The sequence below is a fragment of the Gigantopelta aegis genome, chromosome 15 (assembly GCF_016097555.1).
Source record: "Gigantopelta aegis isolate Gae_Host chromosome 15, Gae_host_genome, whole genome shotgun sequence".
Taxonomy (NCBI): domain Eukaryota; kingdom Metazoa; phylum Mollusca; class Gastropoda; order Neomphalida; family Peltospiridae; genus Gigantopelta; species Gigantopelta aegis.
In genome coordinates, this window is record NC_054713.1 from 40,197,023 (window position 1) to 40,217,022 (window position 20,000).

Below are 20,000 nucleotides of genomic sequence, written 5' to 3' on the forward strand. Positions count from 1 at the left end.
GCGTTAGCATTAATATTGCCATTATACAAAACTATATTAAAAAACCCAATCGAACTCTATTCCACAATGATTTACAACTGTATCAATACACAAATAAGGGAATTCCCTTAGAAAGTTACATTCGTTTTTTTTCGTCAAATCTCCGATTCATTATATTGATTTACATAAGGTATTATAAATTTTAATTTTCTGAATCAAATGTGGATAAAACGTTATAAAATTTAAAGTAACAGAACATCAAGTGATAACGCAAATTTTTTTTCGATGAATTTTGAACTAATTAACATGAGGGAGAGCGTCAAATTATTTACAAGATTTAGGGCCTATCTACTAGGCCTACCTTTTATAAATCCGTATATAGTCTGTTTCCTTCAAAAGGAAACCGATGAATTGACATGTAACTTCATAAAGAATACAGTTAAAATTCATATAAAAACATGTTATCAAGTTTTAAACCCATACCAACTCAAATAACTTTTCTTTCTTTTTTTTAAAAGAAGAAAGAAATCCAGTATAAATAAAAAGAATGCTTTACAAATCACCATTAAATTATGATGATTAAATCTAATTTTTAATACAGGGGTGAAAACAAAATGCTAGAACAACCGAGGTATATAGCTTGACTTGCATTGTCTGAAGTAAAAACAAATAATGCAATACAAAGAGAATAAAGGTAGAACTGCGCGTGCTTTTGTATATAAACCTAGTCTCGGGGTGGCAGTCCTCTTTGTGGCGATGCAAGAAGGGGTACAATCTCCAGTATCTGATTTCCTCGGGGATGGACGAAGCACGCACACGTGTGCGTTTAATTTGGATATTGTAAATGCTACATTAGTAGGCTACTAATAAAATAAATGTCAAAAGAAAAATAAGTCTGTAAAAAAAACCTAAACATTTTACCAAAATATACGATGTACTTAGTTATTATATTACATAGCATAACGGTGTACATATTGTTTATCACAGTAATATTTGAACAGTTATGTCATTATGTAAGTCTTGGTGTCAAGACTTTAGATCTGATATGTTCTTATTTGATGCAAATCGCTTAAATTTAAAACAATATCGACAACGACTGTCAGTTAAATGACCTTTGGAATAAGCCCTGGACTGTAGTAATGGAAAAGGTCATTGTTATTTGTATATATGCGTATGCGCTCACGTTAGTGTGAGTTAAAACAACACGATATATTTTGATTTTGTCCCAGAATAATGTAAGCTAATTAAATATGATTCCTTTTTACCATAACATTGAATAACAATTGCAAATAGTAGCTCTACTAGATAATTATGTCGTATCCAGTCCATTCTAATAAGCAGACGACTTCTAGATTTAAAAAATACATGCAGTGTCTTCAATACGTTTTGAGCTCTATTTTTAGAAGACCCGGCCCAAAGCCACAGAAGCTGAATCTGGCGCTGTTAAAATATAGAGCATGTTCTATGTCTTCTGTTGCTGTAGTTCGCGCCAACACAGACGCGATGTGTTTTGTCAAATTCGATTCAGTTTCAGTGTCTTTGTTTTTTAACTGGTACCATACTCGCTAGACCCTAATATCGATGGTCGGCTAACGGACTACCTTTGTAAAATTCTTAGTCGCCCATAGCCAATAAAGGTCGCCACGAGCGACCGGGCCACTGCTAATTTTCAACCCTGCACAGTGCTATCCTGTCTGTCGGATGGTGTATATAAAAGATCCCTTGCTATTAATGGAAAAATATAGCGGGTTTCCACTCTAACACTATATGTCAAAATTACCAAATGTTTGACATCCAATAGCCGATGATTAATATATTAATGTACTCCAGTGGTGTCATTAAACAAAACAAACAACTTTGAAGTATTGTTTAGGTATGTTTGTCCGATTGATACTGTCGGGGGAATCATTCAGTTTTTGTCAACAGCTGTAGAACAACACTTGCAAGTAAGTTTCAGGTGTGAAGTTTCCTACATTTCTTTGACAGAGTGTCATTACATTAGCGACGACCTTTTTCATCAATGTTTATGTCTACTCTGCTATAGCATTTTTCATTAATTAATCGTATTAAAAACTACTATATTATGTGTTATCTGTGTCACAATTGTATTGCGTTTTGTATATTTCACCTGGGTTTTTTACCAAAATGTCTAAATATGGTTGCCTGAATAATTCAGCTAATTACAGAAATGTAGTGCGATCGGAGTAGTGCAAGTTTTAGGGTAGGCATGGCTTAATTATTTTCGGTTCATCAAGATATGAACGCAAAAAAAAAACAAAAAAAGTATCTCTCGACCAATTAGATTGCCATAAAGTGTATAAGAAGGAAGGAAGGAAATGTTTTATTTAACGACGCACTAAACAATTTAGTTACGTTTATATGGCGTCAGACATATGGTTAAGGACCACACATATATTGAAAGAGGAAACCCGCTGTCGCCACTTCATGGGCTACTCTTTTCGATTACCAGCAAGGGATATTTTATATGCACCATCACATAGGCAGGATAGCACATACCACGGCCTTTGATGTACCAGTCGTGGTGCACTGGCTGGAGCGAGAAATAGCGCAATGGGCCCACTGACGGGGATCGATCCCAAACCGACCGCGCGTCAAGGGAGCGCTGTACCACTGGGCTACGCCTCGCCCCTAAAGTGTATAAGATAATATAAGATAAACTTTATTGCATATAAACATTCCACATTTGGAACTGGATGGGAAATATGTAATATTTGTACAAGCACGGCACAGACAAACAGGATACTAAACTAATTATTGGTTAATGCATGTATAATCATAAACACGATTACAAACTGCACCTGCACAAGCAGGATCATGGGTTTGCATAATATAAATGTTTCATGCATAGACATCATTTTAAATGTGTTATTATGTAAAGATAAATATTCACATAGTTTAAAGTGTGGAGTATTATATTTCACACATATTATGATGTGATGATATTCATCTTCAGTCAGATTGCACTGATTACATATTCGTTCTACTGGGGTAACGGGTTTTGTGTATCCTCCAGTCTCAGCTTTCAGTTTGTGGTTGCTGAGACGTAGTTTAGTAAATTGCGATGTTCTGGATGTATGCAATATAATAAGTATGGTTCTAGCTGTATACATATTCTGTTTCTATAATCTATACGTTCTCGTCCTGTTACTATATCCATCTCCTTTGGCTGGATCAACTAGAGTTTCTCTAAAAAGGTCCAAATGTTTAGCTTTAGTCGCACTTACAAGACGAGCTGGATAATTTACAATACTTCTTCCTTGGGGTCAGGTCAGGTCAGAGAGTTTAACGTGCACATTCACTCGCAAGCTGTTGTAGCGCACGCCTGTCCTGGGTGCAGGTGTCGACCTCAGCCGGTTCCTCCGTCCAGGACAGGAAAGGGGTGGGGGAGGGTGAAGGGGGGGGGGGACCGCCTGCACTGTCAGGTGCAAGAGGCACCTGCAGTCCATCCGTGACCGGTAACAGGCGGAGGGGTGGTTTGTTGCTATGAAATTTTGAGTCCTGAAGGATGAGTCCAAAGAGAAATGGTGCGCATTTATGAGAAGGAAATTAGGCGCATTTTTGAACGGTCCGCCGAAATATTAAAGAAGGGAGCTACGTATATAGTTTTGGAATTTAGTAAGCCGAGAGTAGCTCGTTGAGGGTTTAAATTATCAATATAGCAATAAAGTTTATGTAGCCAACCTGTGTTTTTCTGTATGTTAGTGCATTCAGAAAAAAACCCATATTGTAATATTACATTGTTTGTAGTTTGCATGTGAGAGTAAACACATACCATTATTTTTAATACAGACAATAAAAGTGGGTATAAACCAAGCTCAGCTCTAGAAGCCCAATTATGGGCACGATTGTTTAATTGTAGTGTTGACTTGCAGAATGTTAAGAACACCCTCTCTGGCAAGAACGTTTCAATACATTTTAATAATATGAACTGGGCACCCCATACTTCACTGGCATATAAAAGGAAAGGTTCAATAAGAGAATTAAATAATTAACATGAAATATCCACTGGTATATTGGTGTCCAAGATTTCTTTATGTATATAGTTTGCAACAGCAGCTCAGTCCTTTTTTTCAAAGATAAACATCTTGAGTTAAGTTAATATGTTGATACTACTGGTACTATATTTCCAGGAAGATGCTATAAATGATTATTTGTTGCGCCTTGGCCACCAAAAATAACAATTTTGGTTTTATCTAGATTAGTGGTAATTATGTTATCTGTGCAGTATTTATCTAGTTGTTTACGAAATATCTGTAGTCCTTGCGGCGTTTCCGATAGAAGCAGGAGGTCATCTGCAAAACACAGACGGCTTAGGTGCATGGTGTCTAATGATACCTTATCACCACTTCTGCATATATATTCTTGAAAATCATTAATGAACATGTTGAACAATGTGGGGATAAAATACAACCCTGTCGAACACCAATATTTGACTGGAATGGTTGTGATGTTCCTTTATCAGTTTGAACATTGAACCTATTTGAAGGTATTTCATTCTCATTACGAATGTCTTTTTTTCCCCCAAGAAAATCAGCATTTCTCCTCATCTACTGTCTTTAAAAAAACAATTTGAAGTGTTTAATATATTAAGCTTTATACGATAAGAGTCTTGAGGGTATGTAGCCACAACTCGCTGCCACGTGCTTTGTCCACAGAGAGTACTCGTCACGAGCATTATGTATGCTTCCAACTCTGTCTATAAGAGGACTGCCACTCTATTGTGTGTGGCAGTACTGGCGCCGGAAATCTACAGCTTCCGTTTGGATGTGTTTCAACGTGTTGATTCTTGAAAAATAATATACACCTGTACAATAGTCCGACATCCTAGGTATTGATTAAGTCAAGTTATTCGTTATAAAGGCTTTGTTAGCCGGAAAGACAGGACAGTCAGTCTATGTTTAAACGATAAGAATATGTCGCTATAGCAAACAATACGAATATGCCGCTATAGCAAACAATACGAATAACCCGCTATAGCAAACAATACGAATATGCCGCTATAGCAAACAATACGAATAACCCGCTATAGCAAACAATACGAATATGCCACTATAGCAAACAATACGACTATGCCACTATAGCAAACAATACGAATAACCTGCTATAGCAGACAATATGAATATACAGCTATAGGAAACAATACGAATATGCCCCTATAGCAAATAATACGAATATGCCGCTATAACAAACAATACGAATATGCCGCTATATCAAACAATATGAATATGCCGCTATAGCCGACAATACGAATATACCGCTATAGCTGACAATATGAATATGCCGCTATAGCCGACAATACGAATATGCCGCTATGGCCAACAATACGAATATGCCGCTATAGCCGACAATACGAATATGCCGCTATAGCAAACAATAGGAATATGCCGCTATAGCAAACAATAGGAATATGCCGCTATAACAAACAATAGGAATATGCCACTATAGCAAACAATACGAATATGCCGCTATAGCAACAATACGAATATGCCGCTATAGCTGAAGAGTGGCAAACAAAGAAATAAACAACAAATAATTTCTCACATTGCAATGGTCCAGAAGATAAACATAGAAATTGATGCTACTTGGGCACAGGCACCTGAAACAAGATTATATATAATATATTAAAACAGAATATATTATTATTTCTTATTACCCATAGTTACATACATATCGACATTTCAATCTTTATGTCATGGGTCTTAACAGTACTTGAAACAATGATATTATATTAAAGCAGAAATCTAACATCGCTGTACTGCAATTCCGTGAAACAGTGATATTATATTAAAGCAGACATCTAACATCGCTGTACTGCTATTCCATGAAACAATGATATTATATTAAAGCAGAAATCTAACATAGCTGTACTGCTGTTCCGTGAAACAGCGATATTATATTAAAGCAGAAATCTAACATCGCTGTACTGCTGTTCCGTGAAACAGCGATATTATATTAAAGCAGAAATCTAACATCGCTGTACTGCTGTTCCGTGAAACAACGATATTATATTAAAGCAGAAATCTAACATCGCTGTACTGCTATTCCGTGAAACAACGATATTATATTAAAGCAGACATCTAACATCGCTGTACTGCTGTTCCGTGAAACACTGATATTATATTAAAGCAGAAATCTAACATCGCTGTACTGCTGTTCCGTGAAACAGTGATATTATATTAAAGCAGACATCTAACATCGCTGTACTGCAATTCCGTGAAACGGTGATATTATATTAAAGCAGAAATCCGTGAAACAGTGATATTATATTAAAGCAGACATCTAACATCGCTGTACTGCAATTCCGTGAAACGGTGATATTATATTAAAGCAGAAATCCGTGAAACACTTATATTATATTAAAGCAGAAATCTAACATCGCTGTACTGCTATTCCGTGAAACACTGATATTATATTAAAGCAGAAATCTAACATCGCTGTACTGCTATTCCATAAAACAGCGATATTATATTAAAGCAGAAATCTAACATCGCTGTACTGTTGTTCCGTGAAACAGTGATATTATATTAAAGCAGAAATCTAACATCGCTGTACTGCAATTCCGTGAAAAAGCGATATTATATTAAAGCAGAAATCTAACATCGCTGTACTGCTGTTCCGTGAAACAGTGATGTTATATTAAAGCAGAAATCTAACATCGCTGTACTGCAATTCCGTGAAAAAGCGATATTATATTAAAGCAGAAATCTAACATCGCTGTACTGCTGTTCCGTGAAACACTGATATTATATTAAATCAGAAATCTAACATCGCTGTACTGCTGTTCCGTGAAACAATGATATTATATTAAATCAGAAATCTAACATCGCTGTACTGCTATTCCGTGAAACACTGATATTATATTAAAGCAGAAATCTAACATCGCTGTACTGCTATTCCGTGAAACTGATATTATATTAAAGCAGAAATCTAACATCGCTGTACTGCTATTCCATAAAACAGCGATATTATATTCAAGCAGAAATCTAACATCGCTGTACTGCTGTTCCGTGAAACAGCGATATTATATTAAAGCAGAAATCTAACATCGCTGTACTGCTGTTCCGTGAAACAGTGATATTATATTAAAGCAGACATCTAACATCGCTGTACTGCAATTCCGTGAAACAGTGATATTATATTAAAGCAGAAATCTAACATAGCTGTACTGCTATTCCGTGAAACACTGATATTATATTAAAGAAGACATCTAACATCGCTGTACTGCAATTCCGTGAAACGGTGATATTATATTAAAGCAGAAATCCGTGAAACAGTGATATTATATTAAAGCAGAAATCTAACATCGCTGTACTGCTATTCCGTGAAACAGTGATATTATATTAAAGCAGAAATCTAACATCGCTGTTCTGCTATTCCGTGAAACAATGATATTATATTAAAGCAGACATCTAACATCGCTGTACTGCAATTCCGTGAAACAGTGATATTATATTAAAGCAGAAATCCGTGAAACAGTGATATTATATTAAAGCAGAAATGTAACATCGCTGTACTGCAATTCCGTGAAAAAGTGATATTATATTAAAGCAGAAATCTAACATCGCTGTACTGCTGTTCCGTGAAACACTGATATTATATTAAAGCAGACATCTAACATCGCTGTACTGCAATTCCGTGAAACAGTGATATTATATTAAAGCAGAAATCTAACATCGCTGTACTGCTATTCCGTGAAACAGTGATATTATATTAAAGCAGAAATCTAACATCGCTGTACTGCTATTCCGTGAAACACTTATATTATATTAAAGCAGAAATCCGTGAAACAGTGATATTATATTAAAGCAGAAATCTAACATCGCTGTACTGCTATTCCATGAAACAGTGATATTATATTAAAGCAGAAATCTAACATCGCTGTACTGCTATTCCATGAAACATTGATATTATATTAAAGCAGAAATCTAACATCGCTGTACTGCTATTCCGTGAAACAGTGATATTATATTAAAGCAGAAATCCGTGAAACAGTGATATTATATTAAAGCAGAAATCTAACATCGCTGTACTGCTATTCCGTGAAACAGTGATATTATATTAAAGCAGAAATCTAACAGTGATATTATATTAAAGCAGAAATCTAACATCGTTGTACTGCTGTTCCGTGAAACAGTGATATTATATTAAAGCAGAAATCTAACATCGCTGTACTGCTATTCCGTGAAACAGTGATATTATTAAAGCAGAAATCTAACATCGCTGTACTGCTGTTCCGTGAAACACTGATATTATATTAAAGCAGAAATCTAACATCGCTGTACTGCTGTTCCGTGAAACACTGATATTATATTAAAGCAGAAATCTAACATCGCTGTACTGCTGTTCCATGAAACAATGATATTATATTATATTATATTATATTATATTATTATAATATTATATTATATTAAAGCACAAATCTAACATCCCTATATTGCTGTTTCATGAAACAATGATATTATAATAAGGCACACATCTAACATCGCTATATTGCTGTTCCACGAAACAATGAAATAACGTGTTCTGCATCACATTGAGATTCAAACAGTAGCATGGCATAATCAATGAACTTTTATTTAATTACATTTTGTTTGCTTAACACAAACAAAATGGCAAAAATTCCGATATGTTGTGTTAGTTAAATTTAGAACGAATTAATCACGAGTTACTGGAATGGATAACATTGTCACAGTGCTGCTATGTCAACTTTATAACAATACAGTTTACATATTTATTTTTACATGCACATTAATTAGAATTAGTTAATTGGTAATCTGACGTCTATCTGTTCTCTACTTAGTTAGCCAATCAGACCAATTAGTGTCAGTCACTGATAAAATATGTTACTAGCAATCAAAGATATGTATTTTAATCGTTGTCACGGGTATTGCCGACATTTTAACTATATATTACTACATGGATACGTGTTTAGTATGTATCTTGTAAATATTATTTTCATATACAGAGGGGCCTAAGGGGAGACCAAGGAAGACAGCTCTGCAGTTCTTTCCCTTCAGGTTCTCGGTGAGCAATGTGAACTCTATCGGGAGACCTGTGTGGCATTCACCCAAGAGCTGAGACCTGTGTTATCTGTATTACCATGTTGTAAACAATGTTTCAGGTTGGAAGAGAAAGGAAAATAGTATCTACGTACACCACCAACTTGTGACTTCTGTTATTCATTAAACATTCCGGTACAACAAATATAAGGGAAAACCTATGCTGTGTTAAAAGAACAAACTAGACTGTTTTAAGACGAATACAATGTTTCAAAAGAAAGACACGGCAGTACTTACCACTCGTTGCTTTACCACTCATTGTTTTACGAACTGACGCTGAAAAGAAAGGAAACACGTGCATTGTAATATTTCTTAAATCTCATTATTTGAAGAAAAAAAAAATCTTCTATAATAATTCGTCATTATGCAGAATACAATCTGCCTGCCACGCTGTACGGACAATAACCAGCCTCGGTGGAGTCTGGGTTCGCAGCCCGGTACCGGCTCCCACATAGAGCGAGTTTTAACCACTCAATGGGTGGGTAGGTAGGTATATGACAACTACATCTTCATTTCTCCCAATAACCACAAACAACTAACCAACTGTCGTGCACAGATAGCCCAGATAGCTGAGGTGTGTGCCCAGGACAGCATGATTGAATCTTAATTGGATATAAGCACGGAAATAAGTTAAAATAAATGAATGAATGTACTCCCATAACATGTTTATGGTTATGTATAATCGTTCATCTGTGGTAGATTAGAGTCAGAATATAGCTCAGATGTACCTCCATAACCTTGTTATTTTTATGCACATTCATTCATCAGGGATAGATTAGAGTCGGAATATAGCTCAGATGTACACCCATAACCTTGTTATTGCTATGTATAATCGTTCATCTGTGGTAGTTTAGATTCAGCCCCAACAAATACTATAACGTCACCGTGGTGCAGCGGTGAAACGTTTGCTATGAGAATGGCTAATACAGTACAACTCCCCTTTTGGGGCACTTTGTTGGCCGTGAGGTGCATTCCGTAATACTGGATGATGGGATCCTGGTGGTTGAGATGGGGGATATCTACGGGTATGTTTTCTGGTGACGCACAACTTTGACTTGGAGTTCAGCCAGACGGGTGGTCAGGGAGGCCCGACCTGATCAATCGGCTGGTCAGGCCAAGCTCTAGAAGAAACGACCTATGTTTTGTTTATATAGTGAAGAACAAACATTAATTGATGTACCTTTCCTATTTGTTGCTCTTGTGGACGGTGGCTAGGGTCAACTGGATGATTTATTGGTTGTTTATTGCTCAAGTATATTAACCATGTACGAGGTCTGTCCGGAAAGTATCCAGCCATATATAATAATAAAAAATATATACCGGTATATGTCTTACCTAGGACACTGGCGCCTTAGTCCCCTTCAAAGTACTCCCCTTGGGATCTCACCCACTTCTCCCAGTGTTCCTTACATTTTGTAAAAAAACAGTCTGCAAAGTCCTCTTTCAGGATCTCCATCAGCAGCTTCGTCGCGTTCTCCTTAATCTCGTCCACAGTCTGAAATCTCCTCCCTTTCAACGGCGATTGGGAAAAGCCAGAAGTCGCAGGGAGTCAAATCTTAGCTGTAGAGGGGCTGAGAGACCTGGGTGATGCGATATTTCGCAACAACAAAAAAAACCCTGCACAAGACGTGAAGAATGGGCGGGCACATTGTCATGATGAAGATGTCAGTCATCACTTGCCCACAGGTATGACCGTTTTCTTCTTACTGCATCTCTCAAGCACCGAAGAACTTTGATGTGGTACTCCTTCGTTATTGTCTGGCCTGGAGGAGCATATTCTTGGTGAACAACACCTTCGTGATAAAAAACAACAACAACAACAACCCACTGTCAACATGACCGTGACATTGCTCCAACGTTGCCACGCCTTGTTCGGACGTGGAAACAAAGGCGACTTCCACTGGGAAGACTGGGCTTTTATTTCAGTCATAGCCGTAGACCCACGACTTATCTCCGGTTATGACCTGTTTGTGAGGAAATGTGGATTACTGTTAGCATTTTAAAGCAAGTCCACTGCAACCTCGGCACGAAATTCTTTCTGCTCTTGTGACAGAAGCCGCAAATTTGCCGCCACACGTTTCATGCCAAGATCCTCCGTCAAAATCTGTGAAACAATAGTCCGTGGAATCTCTAGATCTTCTTCTAATTCTCGCACAGTCAATCGCCGATTTTCGTTGATTGCAGCCCACACACGTTCAACATCTTCGTATGTTCTGCTTGATGAAAGCCTTCCAGAACGTGGATCACTTTTACAGGATTCCTGGCCATCTTTAAAGCGTCTGTACCAAAATTGTATCTGGGCTTCACTAATTGAATCATCCTCGAAAGCCTTCTTAATCATTTGAATAGTTTCCGCAGACGAATGTCCAAGTTTGTAGCAAAACTTGATGCACATTCTCAAGATATTCACAATGGATGGACACTTTCCGGACAAACCTCGTATCCCTGGTATGGCTGCCTGCTGGTTATCTCGCAGCACCATGTCCCCTCGTTGGACTCGGTGGTAGGTGGGGTCATGGTTGATGAATATTTGAACTTTTATTATGGATACATCTACATTTATACCTTCTGATGGTAAAGTAAAGTTTGTTTTATTTAACGACACCACTAGAGCACATTGATTTTTTTTATCTTGTCATCGGCTATTGGACGTCAAACATATGGTCATTCTGACACTGTTTTTAGAGGAAACCCGCTGTCGCCACATAGGCTACTATTTTACGACAGGCAGCAAGGGATCTTTTATTTGCGCTTCCCACAGGCAGGATAGCACAAACCATGGCCTTTGTTGAACCAGTTATGGATCACTGGTCGGTGCAAGTGGTTTACACCTACCCATTGAGGCTTGCGGAGCACTCATTCAGGGTTTGGAGTCGGTATCTGGATTAAAAATCCCATGCCTCGACTGGGATCTGAACCCAGTACCTACCAGCCTGTAGACCGATAGCCTAACCACGACGCCACCGAGGCCGGTCCCTTCTGATGGAGCCCTTAAAAGGGTCCATACCCTGGTTTCAGACTCTCTTTGAAGGTAAAAAAACCAAAGGTAATTTCTGTCAAAACCTGGCCATGGTTCCTTGTCATCCGATGGAGCCTTAAGGAAATTATCACCCTTTGTAGTGATGTAACAATACATCAAACTATCAATATAGTGCGATAGTCAGTGCCTCAATAGCAATGCATCGATAGTTAATTCAACCATCGATAACTATCGCAATTGTTGGCTCAACTATCAATAGTTTCAATAGTATGCATAGTGAAATATGGTCTACGACCAACGCATGATTTCACTAGCTAGTGACATTATTACAAATAACTAAGTACAAAGACAACATACAAACATATGTACATAAGCACGCATGCACACTCACACAAACACATACATACATACATACATACATACATACATACATGCATGCATACATGTACATACATTCGAGTAACAAACAGAATTTCAGTGAGGCTTGTTCACTTTTATTTAGTGCTTTAAAACCTAGGGGATATTCAAAACGGTTTTTAATTTTTTTTTTTTAAATCTGTCAGAACTAAAGCTGAAAAGCCTTCCATTAATTTTTCATCTGAAAATGCTGAAGTATACAACAGGCTTTTCTCTATGAAGGAATTGCAGGATGCTCTTCGTAGTCTATGGTATTTCAGTAGGATCAGATGAAGTTCATTATCAGTTATTGAAACATTTACCTGAATCATCTTTGATGGTTCTTTTGAATATGTTTAATAACATCTGGATTTTTGGTGACTTTCCTTCTGATTGGAGGAAGCAATTATTATTTCTATTCCCAAGCCTGGTAAGGATCCAACCAATCCTACTAGTTAGCATCCTATCGCCTTGACAAGTTGAATTTGTAAAACCATGGAATGCACGATCAATCGTAGACTTGTCTGGTATCTTGAATCCCACAAATTGCTTACTAACGTGCAATGTGGGTTCAGATCTAGACTTAGCATGGTTGATCATTTTGTTAGATTTGAAACGTTTTATAGGGAACTTTTCATCAGTAATCAGCACGTAGTATTAGTGTTTTTTTATTTGGAGAAAGCTTACGATACCACGTGGAAGTATGGGATTTTAAAAGACCTCTATGGCATGGGGCCTTCGAGGTCAACTTCTTGTTTTTATTTCTCAATTTTTAAAAGATAGATCTTTTAAAGTCCCGGTGGGGTCGACTTTGTCCGGTGTGCCTCAAGGTAGTATCCTGTCTGTAACTTTATTTTCTGTCAAAATTAACAGCATCACCCAGTGTTTAACACCTGGTGTGGACTGCTTGTTATATGTCGATGATTTTCAGATGCATTGTGTATGGGTCAGCACGCAAGTCTTACTTGCAGGTCTAGATCCTTCACACATCCAGGGATGCATACAAACCGTTTTTGCCTTTGAGAATCTAAAGCCATTGTTAGTTGCCCATTGACGAAGTTTATTCAAACAAAGCTGCAACTTACGTTCATTGATACTCATATTGGACGATATGTAGCTAATCTGAAAATCATCATTGTTTATATAGAACAGTATCTGTACGATCTTTCTTCAGATGCGCAAGATCAAACACTATTTTGTGTGGTATAATACACCAAGGTGGTAAAAGTAAATATGAAGGAGTTTCCATGGTGTCAGTTAAATCAATGTTGGAAATAAAAAAACAATTAATTTGTTTTTTAAAAAGCTGAATGCGAAGACCAAATGTATGAATAGCATTTGGTCTTGCATCAAACAACTTCATATATTTGTTATCAAACACCGCATTGTGTTGGTGGTGAGATTGTACGTTGATGCACACGAACCTTGTTTGGGTGCTGGGCGTGCAAAACTTTCTCTGCAGTATGCCACTAAGATTAAATCATTACCGAAACATCCTTGCGCATCTGAAGAAAGATAAACCGGCCTCGGTGGCGTCGTGGCAGGCCATCGGTCTACAGGCTGGTAGGTACTGGGTTCGGATCCCAGTCGAGGCATGGGATTTTTAATCCAGATACCGACTCCAAACCCCGAGTAAGTGCTCCGCAAGGCTCAATGGGTAGGTGTAAACCAATTGCACCGACCAGTGATCCATAACTGGTTCAACAAAGGCCATGGTTTGTACTATCCTGCCTGTGGGAAGTGCAAATAAAAGATCCCTTGTTGCTAATCGGAAGAGTAGCCCATGTAGTGGCGACAGCGGGTTTCCTCTCAAAATCTGTGTGGTCCTTAACCATATGTCTGACGCTATATAACCGTAAATAAAATGTGTTGATTGCGTCGTTAAATAAAACAAGATCGTACAGTTGCTGTTGTATATAAACAATTTTTCCTGGAAATTGAAGACAAGTACCGTGATTACATTCCTGTTTATACAGACGGATCACGCGATGGGAATTATGTGGCTTGTGCTACAGTTTTTCCTTCAGACACAATACTTTCCATGAGACTACCTGACTCAGCATCAAACTTTAGTGCTGAAGTTTGGGCAGTCATTAAAGCTTTGGAAGAAGTAAAAGATTCTATTGCATCCAAATTTATTATTTTCACAGATTCACTTTCGTGTCTACAAGCTTTATGCAATATGAAGCTGGACCATCCCTTAACTGGGATGGTGATACGAAAGTGTATCTTATCCATTGCTAATAAAGACATTATATTTTGATGGGTGCCCAGCCATGTTGGCATCAGGGACAATGAAATGGCAGATTCTGCTGTCAAGTCTGCTTTGGATTTATCTCATGCCAGGGTTGCTTTGTCTTATACTGACTTTAACCAATTTATCTTTTCGACTTGGCAAAATGATTGGAACGGTGCGTTTGGGAACAAGCGTCATGCTATCAAGCCAGTCTTGGGAGATGGCAGTCCTCCTATAGGATGAAATAGTCTTGTGTTATGCTCGCATCGGTCATACCTACTTGAACTATTCATTTATCTTGAAGAAAGATCCTCCACCGCAGTGTGAGAACTGTCAGTGTACTCTGACGGTACGCCATATTTTGGTGGAGTGTAATCATCTCAAAGAAACGCCGTTGGTGGACCCACTGGGCTATTTCTCGTTCCAGCCAGTGCTCCATAACTGGTGTAACAAAGGCCATGGTATGTACTATCCTGTCTGTGGGATGGTGCATATAAAGGATCCCTTGCTGCTAATCGAAAAGAGTAGCCCATGAAGTGGCGACAGCGGGTTTCCTCTATCAATATCTGTGTGGTCCTTAACCATATGTCTGACCCCATATAACCGTAAATAAAATGTGCTGAGTGCGTCGTTAAATAAAACATTTCCTTCCTCAAAGAAACGAGAAAAGATATATTTGGTCAAAGAAATATGATGGAATCCTATCGATTCCATCCAGAACTTCTGTTACAATTTCTACGTGATACTGACTTTTATTCTAAATTTTAATATTTGATATCTCTGTGATATTTGTAAAAAAAAATTACAGTTTTTTACACTGTGTTTTAAGTTAATAGTTGAATTTTTATTTGGATGTTGATCATCACATTCATTTTGCATTTACCATAGTTTGACACCCAATAGCCGATGCTGGGGTGTCGTTAAACATCTATTCTATTCCATTCTATTCCCCTATATATGAAATCAGTTTGATCACCTGAAATAATTTCGTCTAATATATTGTTTATTCGGTTTGCAATACACCCAAACGCGATTTTATATATACAGTTCAAGAAAGTAATAGGTCTCCAATTCTTAAGAAACGTTTGGTTTAGTTGGCTTTCGTCAACAAGTTACCGCAACTAATGTTTGACTATTCGACACTTCTCGTATACTATAACTGTAATTAATTGACCGCATAATAAAATAATCAATATCATTCCAGATTTTTGTTTTTAAACTTCGCTGTAAAGCCATCGGAACCAGGGGCCTAATTCACAAAGCTATAGTTGGCTCTGTTAGACAACAAAGCATACTCTTTGCAAATATTTTAGCACCGGACTGTGAGATCGCAAAGTTACGAGAGTTTAGTGAATTAGGCCCCTGGGCCCCGTTCCACGATGATGATGATAACTAGTTTAACGTGCCCATATACCACTAGGGTTTCGAACACGCCTATCCCGAGTCCGACCTCCGAGTTAATATAGATAGATAACTAGTTTAACGTGCCCATATACCACTAGGGTTTCGAACACGCCTATCCCGAGTCTGACCTCCGAGTTAATATAGATAGATAACTAGTTTAACGTGCCCATATACCACTAGGGTTTCGAACACGCCTATCCCGAGTCTGACCTCCGAGTTAATATAGATAGATAACTAGTTTAACGTGCCCATATACCACTAGGGTTTCCAACACGCCTATCCCGAGTCTGACCTCCGAGTTAATATAGATAGATAACTAGTTTAACGTGCCCATATACCACTAGGGTTTCCAACACGCCTATCCCGAGTCTGACCTCCGAGTTAATATAGATAGATAACTAGTTTAACGTGCCCATATACCACTAGGGTTTCCAACACGCCTATCCCGAGTCTGACCTCCGAGTTAATATAGATAGATAACTAGTTTAACGTGCCCATATACCACTAGGGTTTCGAACACGCCTATCCCGAGTCTGACCTCCGAGTTAATATAGATAGATAACTAGTTTAACGTGCCCATATACCACTAGGGTTTCCAACACGCCTATCCCGAGTCCGACCTCCGAGTTAATATAGATAGATAACTAGTTTAACGTGCCCATATACCACTACGGTTTCGAACACGCCCATCCCGAGTCTAACCTCCGATAAGATCGGTGGCCTGACTCGGGATGGAGGAGGGGGGGGGGGGGGGGATGGGGGTTGAAAATGGGCAGAATTTTGAAAATGGCAATTAGTAAAGAAGTTAATAGATTAAATAAAAATAAAAAAAAGGTTACAAGCCAAAAATAAAAAAGAATTGACTGCTCGGCCGAATATTTATATAATTTGGAGCATTTTAGAAGGACAGTCCAAAATTAAATAAGAGAAAGAAGAGAGGATCGGACTATTTAATAATATTTTTAAAAAAAAGTAATTTCGACATAAAATTTTGAACGCAGATCTAAAAGTTTAAAGTCCGATCGATATGTCCACGCGAGTGGTCTCGTTAAGGCCGTTTGGGTGCATAGTTTAAAGGGACGAGACGAGACTATAAAGCAAGGTAAAGTCTAGAAAAAGAGTAGTAGGGGCCGACCCCGCTTCCTATTTCTTCTTAGAGTGGGGCGGTCAATCTTCCAGTGCTGCTAGGACAGGCTCGGGCATGTAGAGACTAAACGCGAACAACCGTGGCGTTCTGCAGAATGGCCGTCATACGAGTCACGAAAAAAAAAAGTCGACAGTCAGACGGAGAAATGTCGTGGAGGAAAGGAATCTCGCTAAAAAAGAATCCAACCTGGTGGTGCAGGCTGTCGAAACGGGAAGCGTTCCAGCGTTCAATCAGTTCCAATGGCCGCATACATCCCAGTAGAAAACTTCATTTCGCTGACAAAAACAACGAAATGAAGGACCCCCAAGTCGAGCATACGAAAGCACGTGCAGTGTACACAAGCGAAACAAACACGTCTTACCGCGTGGAGCTCCAGACTGGGAATGCCCATTCCACGAAGCGATCTTAGCACTAAGAACACCTTAGTGCATAAGGTAGCTATGTACTTAAGGTGATCTTAGGGCTAAGATCGCTTTGTGGAACGGGGCCCAGGACTTTTGTAAAGTTTCATATTTTTACGAAAAGCTAATGCTTCAGAATAACTAATTTCACCTTCTAGTTCTTGTGCTTCATCTTTACTCAGTTTGTTTAAATTATTGTGTTATATTTTTAATAAAATCATCATTAATTTGGCTATTTCCTTTTGAGTAAAGATTTTGATAAAATTGTGGGGGTTTTCTAAAATGTCTGTTTGATCAGTTATTATTTTCCCATTATTTAACTCAGTTTTCAAAATTAACTTACTACAGAAATATTTACTAGGCTTTTCTTCTTCGATTAATTTCGCTCTTGATCTTATAAACTTATCTTTTAATGGGTTTTTTTTTCTTATTTAAAGTAATTCATTTCTTTTTTATTCTAATCTTCATTATATATATATATATATATATATATATATATATATATATATATATATATATATATATATATATATATATATATACATGGGCGTACATAAGATTTTGAAAAGGGGGGTTCCAAAATAGATTGCAGAGATATGGGCATATATTTCTATGTTAAGTAAATATAATAATGTCAGATATCAATGTCAGATATATTAAATTATAAAAAAAAGCGATTTCGGGGGGGGGGGGGGGGTGTTCGCCCATGATATATATATATATATATATATATATATATATATATATATATATATATATATATATATATATATATATATATATATATATATATATATATATATAGTCATGCAGTATGCACACGCTAAGCCTTATAGAAATGTTGCTAGAACGCATTCGCCCGGAAAAGGAGTTTCCCACATCTATTAATAGACCTAAGCAAGCCTGATGATGTGGTGTTTTTCGAATGGCTCCAACAACCAATGCATCATTTAACACAATTCCAGCCAGTGCACCACGACTGGTATATCAAAGGCCGTGGTATGTACTACCCTGTCTGTGGGATGGTGCATATAAAAGATCCCTTGCTGCTAATGTATGTAATATATATATTAGTGGGATGCCCCCTTGCCCCGCTCTCGAATATGGGTTCCTTCCAATATCAAAATCCTGGCTACGCCAGTGGTAGTTCGAGCTAATTTGCTCAGTTTTACTCAACATTTAAAAACATAAAGAATTCGAACCCTGTCTAATTTATGAAACGCTGACCCGTGACATCTCCTAGATTCATTGCACTAAACCGGAAATAATGTTATATGCTTATAAAATAGGAGATAATGTTATTTACCTATAAAATAAGAGATAATATTGTTATTTACCTATAAAATAAGAGATAATAATGTTATTTACCTATAAAATAAGAGATAATATTGTTATTTACCTATAAAATAGGAGATAATAATGTTATTTACCTATAAAATAAGAGATAATAATGTTATTTACCTATAAAAAGGAGATAATATTGTTATTTACCTATAAAATAAGAGATAATAATGTTATTTACCTATAAAATAGGAGATAATAATGTTATTTACCTATAAAATAAGAGATATGTTATATACCTATAAAATAGGAGATAATAATGTTATTTACCTGTAAATAGGAGAAGATTTTGGTGTGGCTGGCTGATCATGGTCGTACGGGCTCCCATTTTTTGTAGGGGGCAGAGTGGGGGGAAAGACTGGCTCTTCCCCGAATAAATCCGATTTGCCCAAATGTGGATAACAACATTTATTCACATTAGCTTCTTTTTCTTTTTTTTACATGGATTATAACTAATTTTGCGGATAAAATGAGTGAAATACAGAGTAAAAAGGCCACAGGCTAGCACATTTTGCCAGAAATTTTCTATCGTTTGTGCCCAAATTTACTCCAGCACTACGGGGCTTATGTGCCCGATAGGTTTTGGATACATTGGGCATCAATGCTTCTCTCTCTCTATCTGTCTCTGTCTCTCTCTGTCTGTCTCTATCTGTCTCTCTCTCTGTTTGTCTCTGTCCCCCCCTCTCTCTCTCTCTCTCTCTCTCTCTCTCTCTGTCTCTCTATGTGTGTCTCTATCTCTCTCTCTCTCTCTCTATCTCTCTGTCTCTGTCTCTCTCTCTCTCTCTCTCTCTCTCTCTCTCTCTCTCTCTCTCTCTCTCTCTCTCTCTCTCTCTCTTCTGATTCTTCTTCTTCGGGGTGGGGGTGGGGGGAGGGGGGAGAGGTAAGGCTGATTTTTGTCCGAATTTCAAACGGAAATGCCGGAATCAGGATAACAATATTTATTCATATTACCATCACTGCCAAATAGCTATATAGGGTTGCAAATGAATCACTACGCATTTTCACACGCATTACAGCTAATATTTTGCGGAGAATG

General features: G+C 37.6%; 1 protein-coding gene across 1 annotated transcript in view; it reads right to left on the reverse strand.

Annotated features, from left to right (window-relative positions):
* The window catches only part of LOC121390610, a 25,863-nt gene that overhangs the window by 850 nt on the left and 5,013 nt on the right, over positions 1 to 20,000 (reverse strand). The window contains exons 4-5 of the mRNA XM_041522471.1: positions 9,297 to 9,335; positions 5,542 to 5,596 (exon numbers count right to left, since the gene is read on the reverse strand). Of these exons, the coding sequence (XP_041378405.1) occupies positions 5,542 to 5,596; positions 9,297 to 9,335 (94 nt within the window). The remainder of the gene's footprint in view (positions 1 to 5,541; positions 5,597 to 9,296; positions 9,336 to 20,000) is intronic.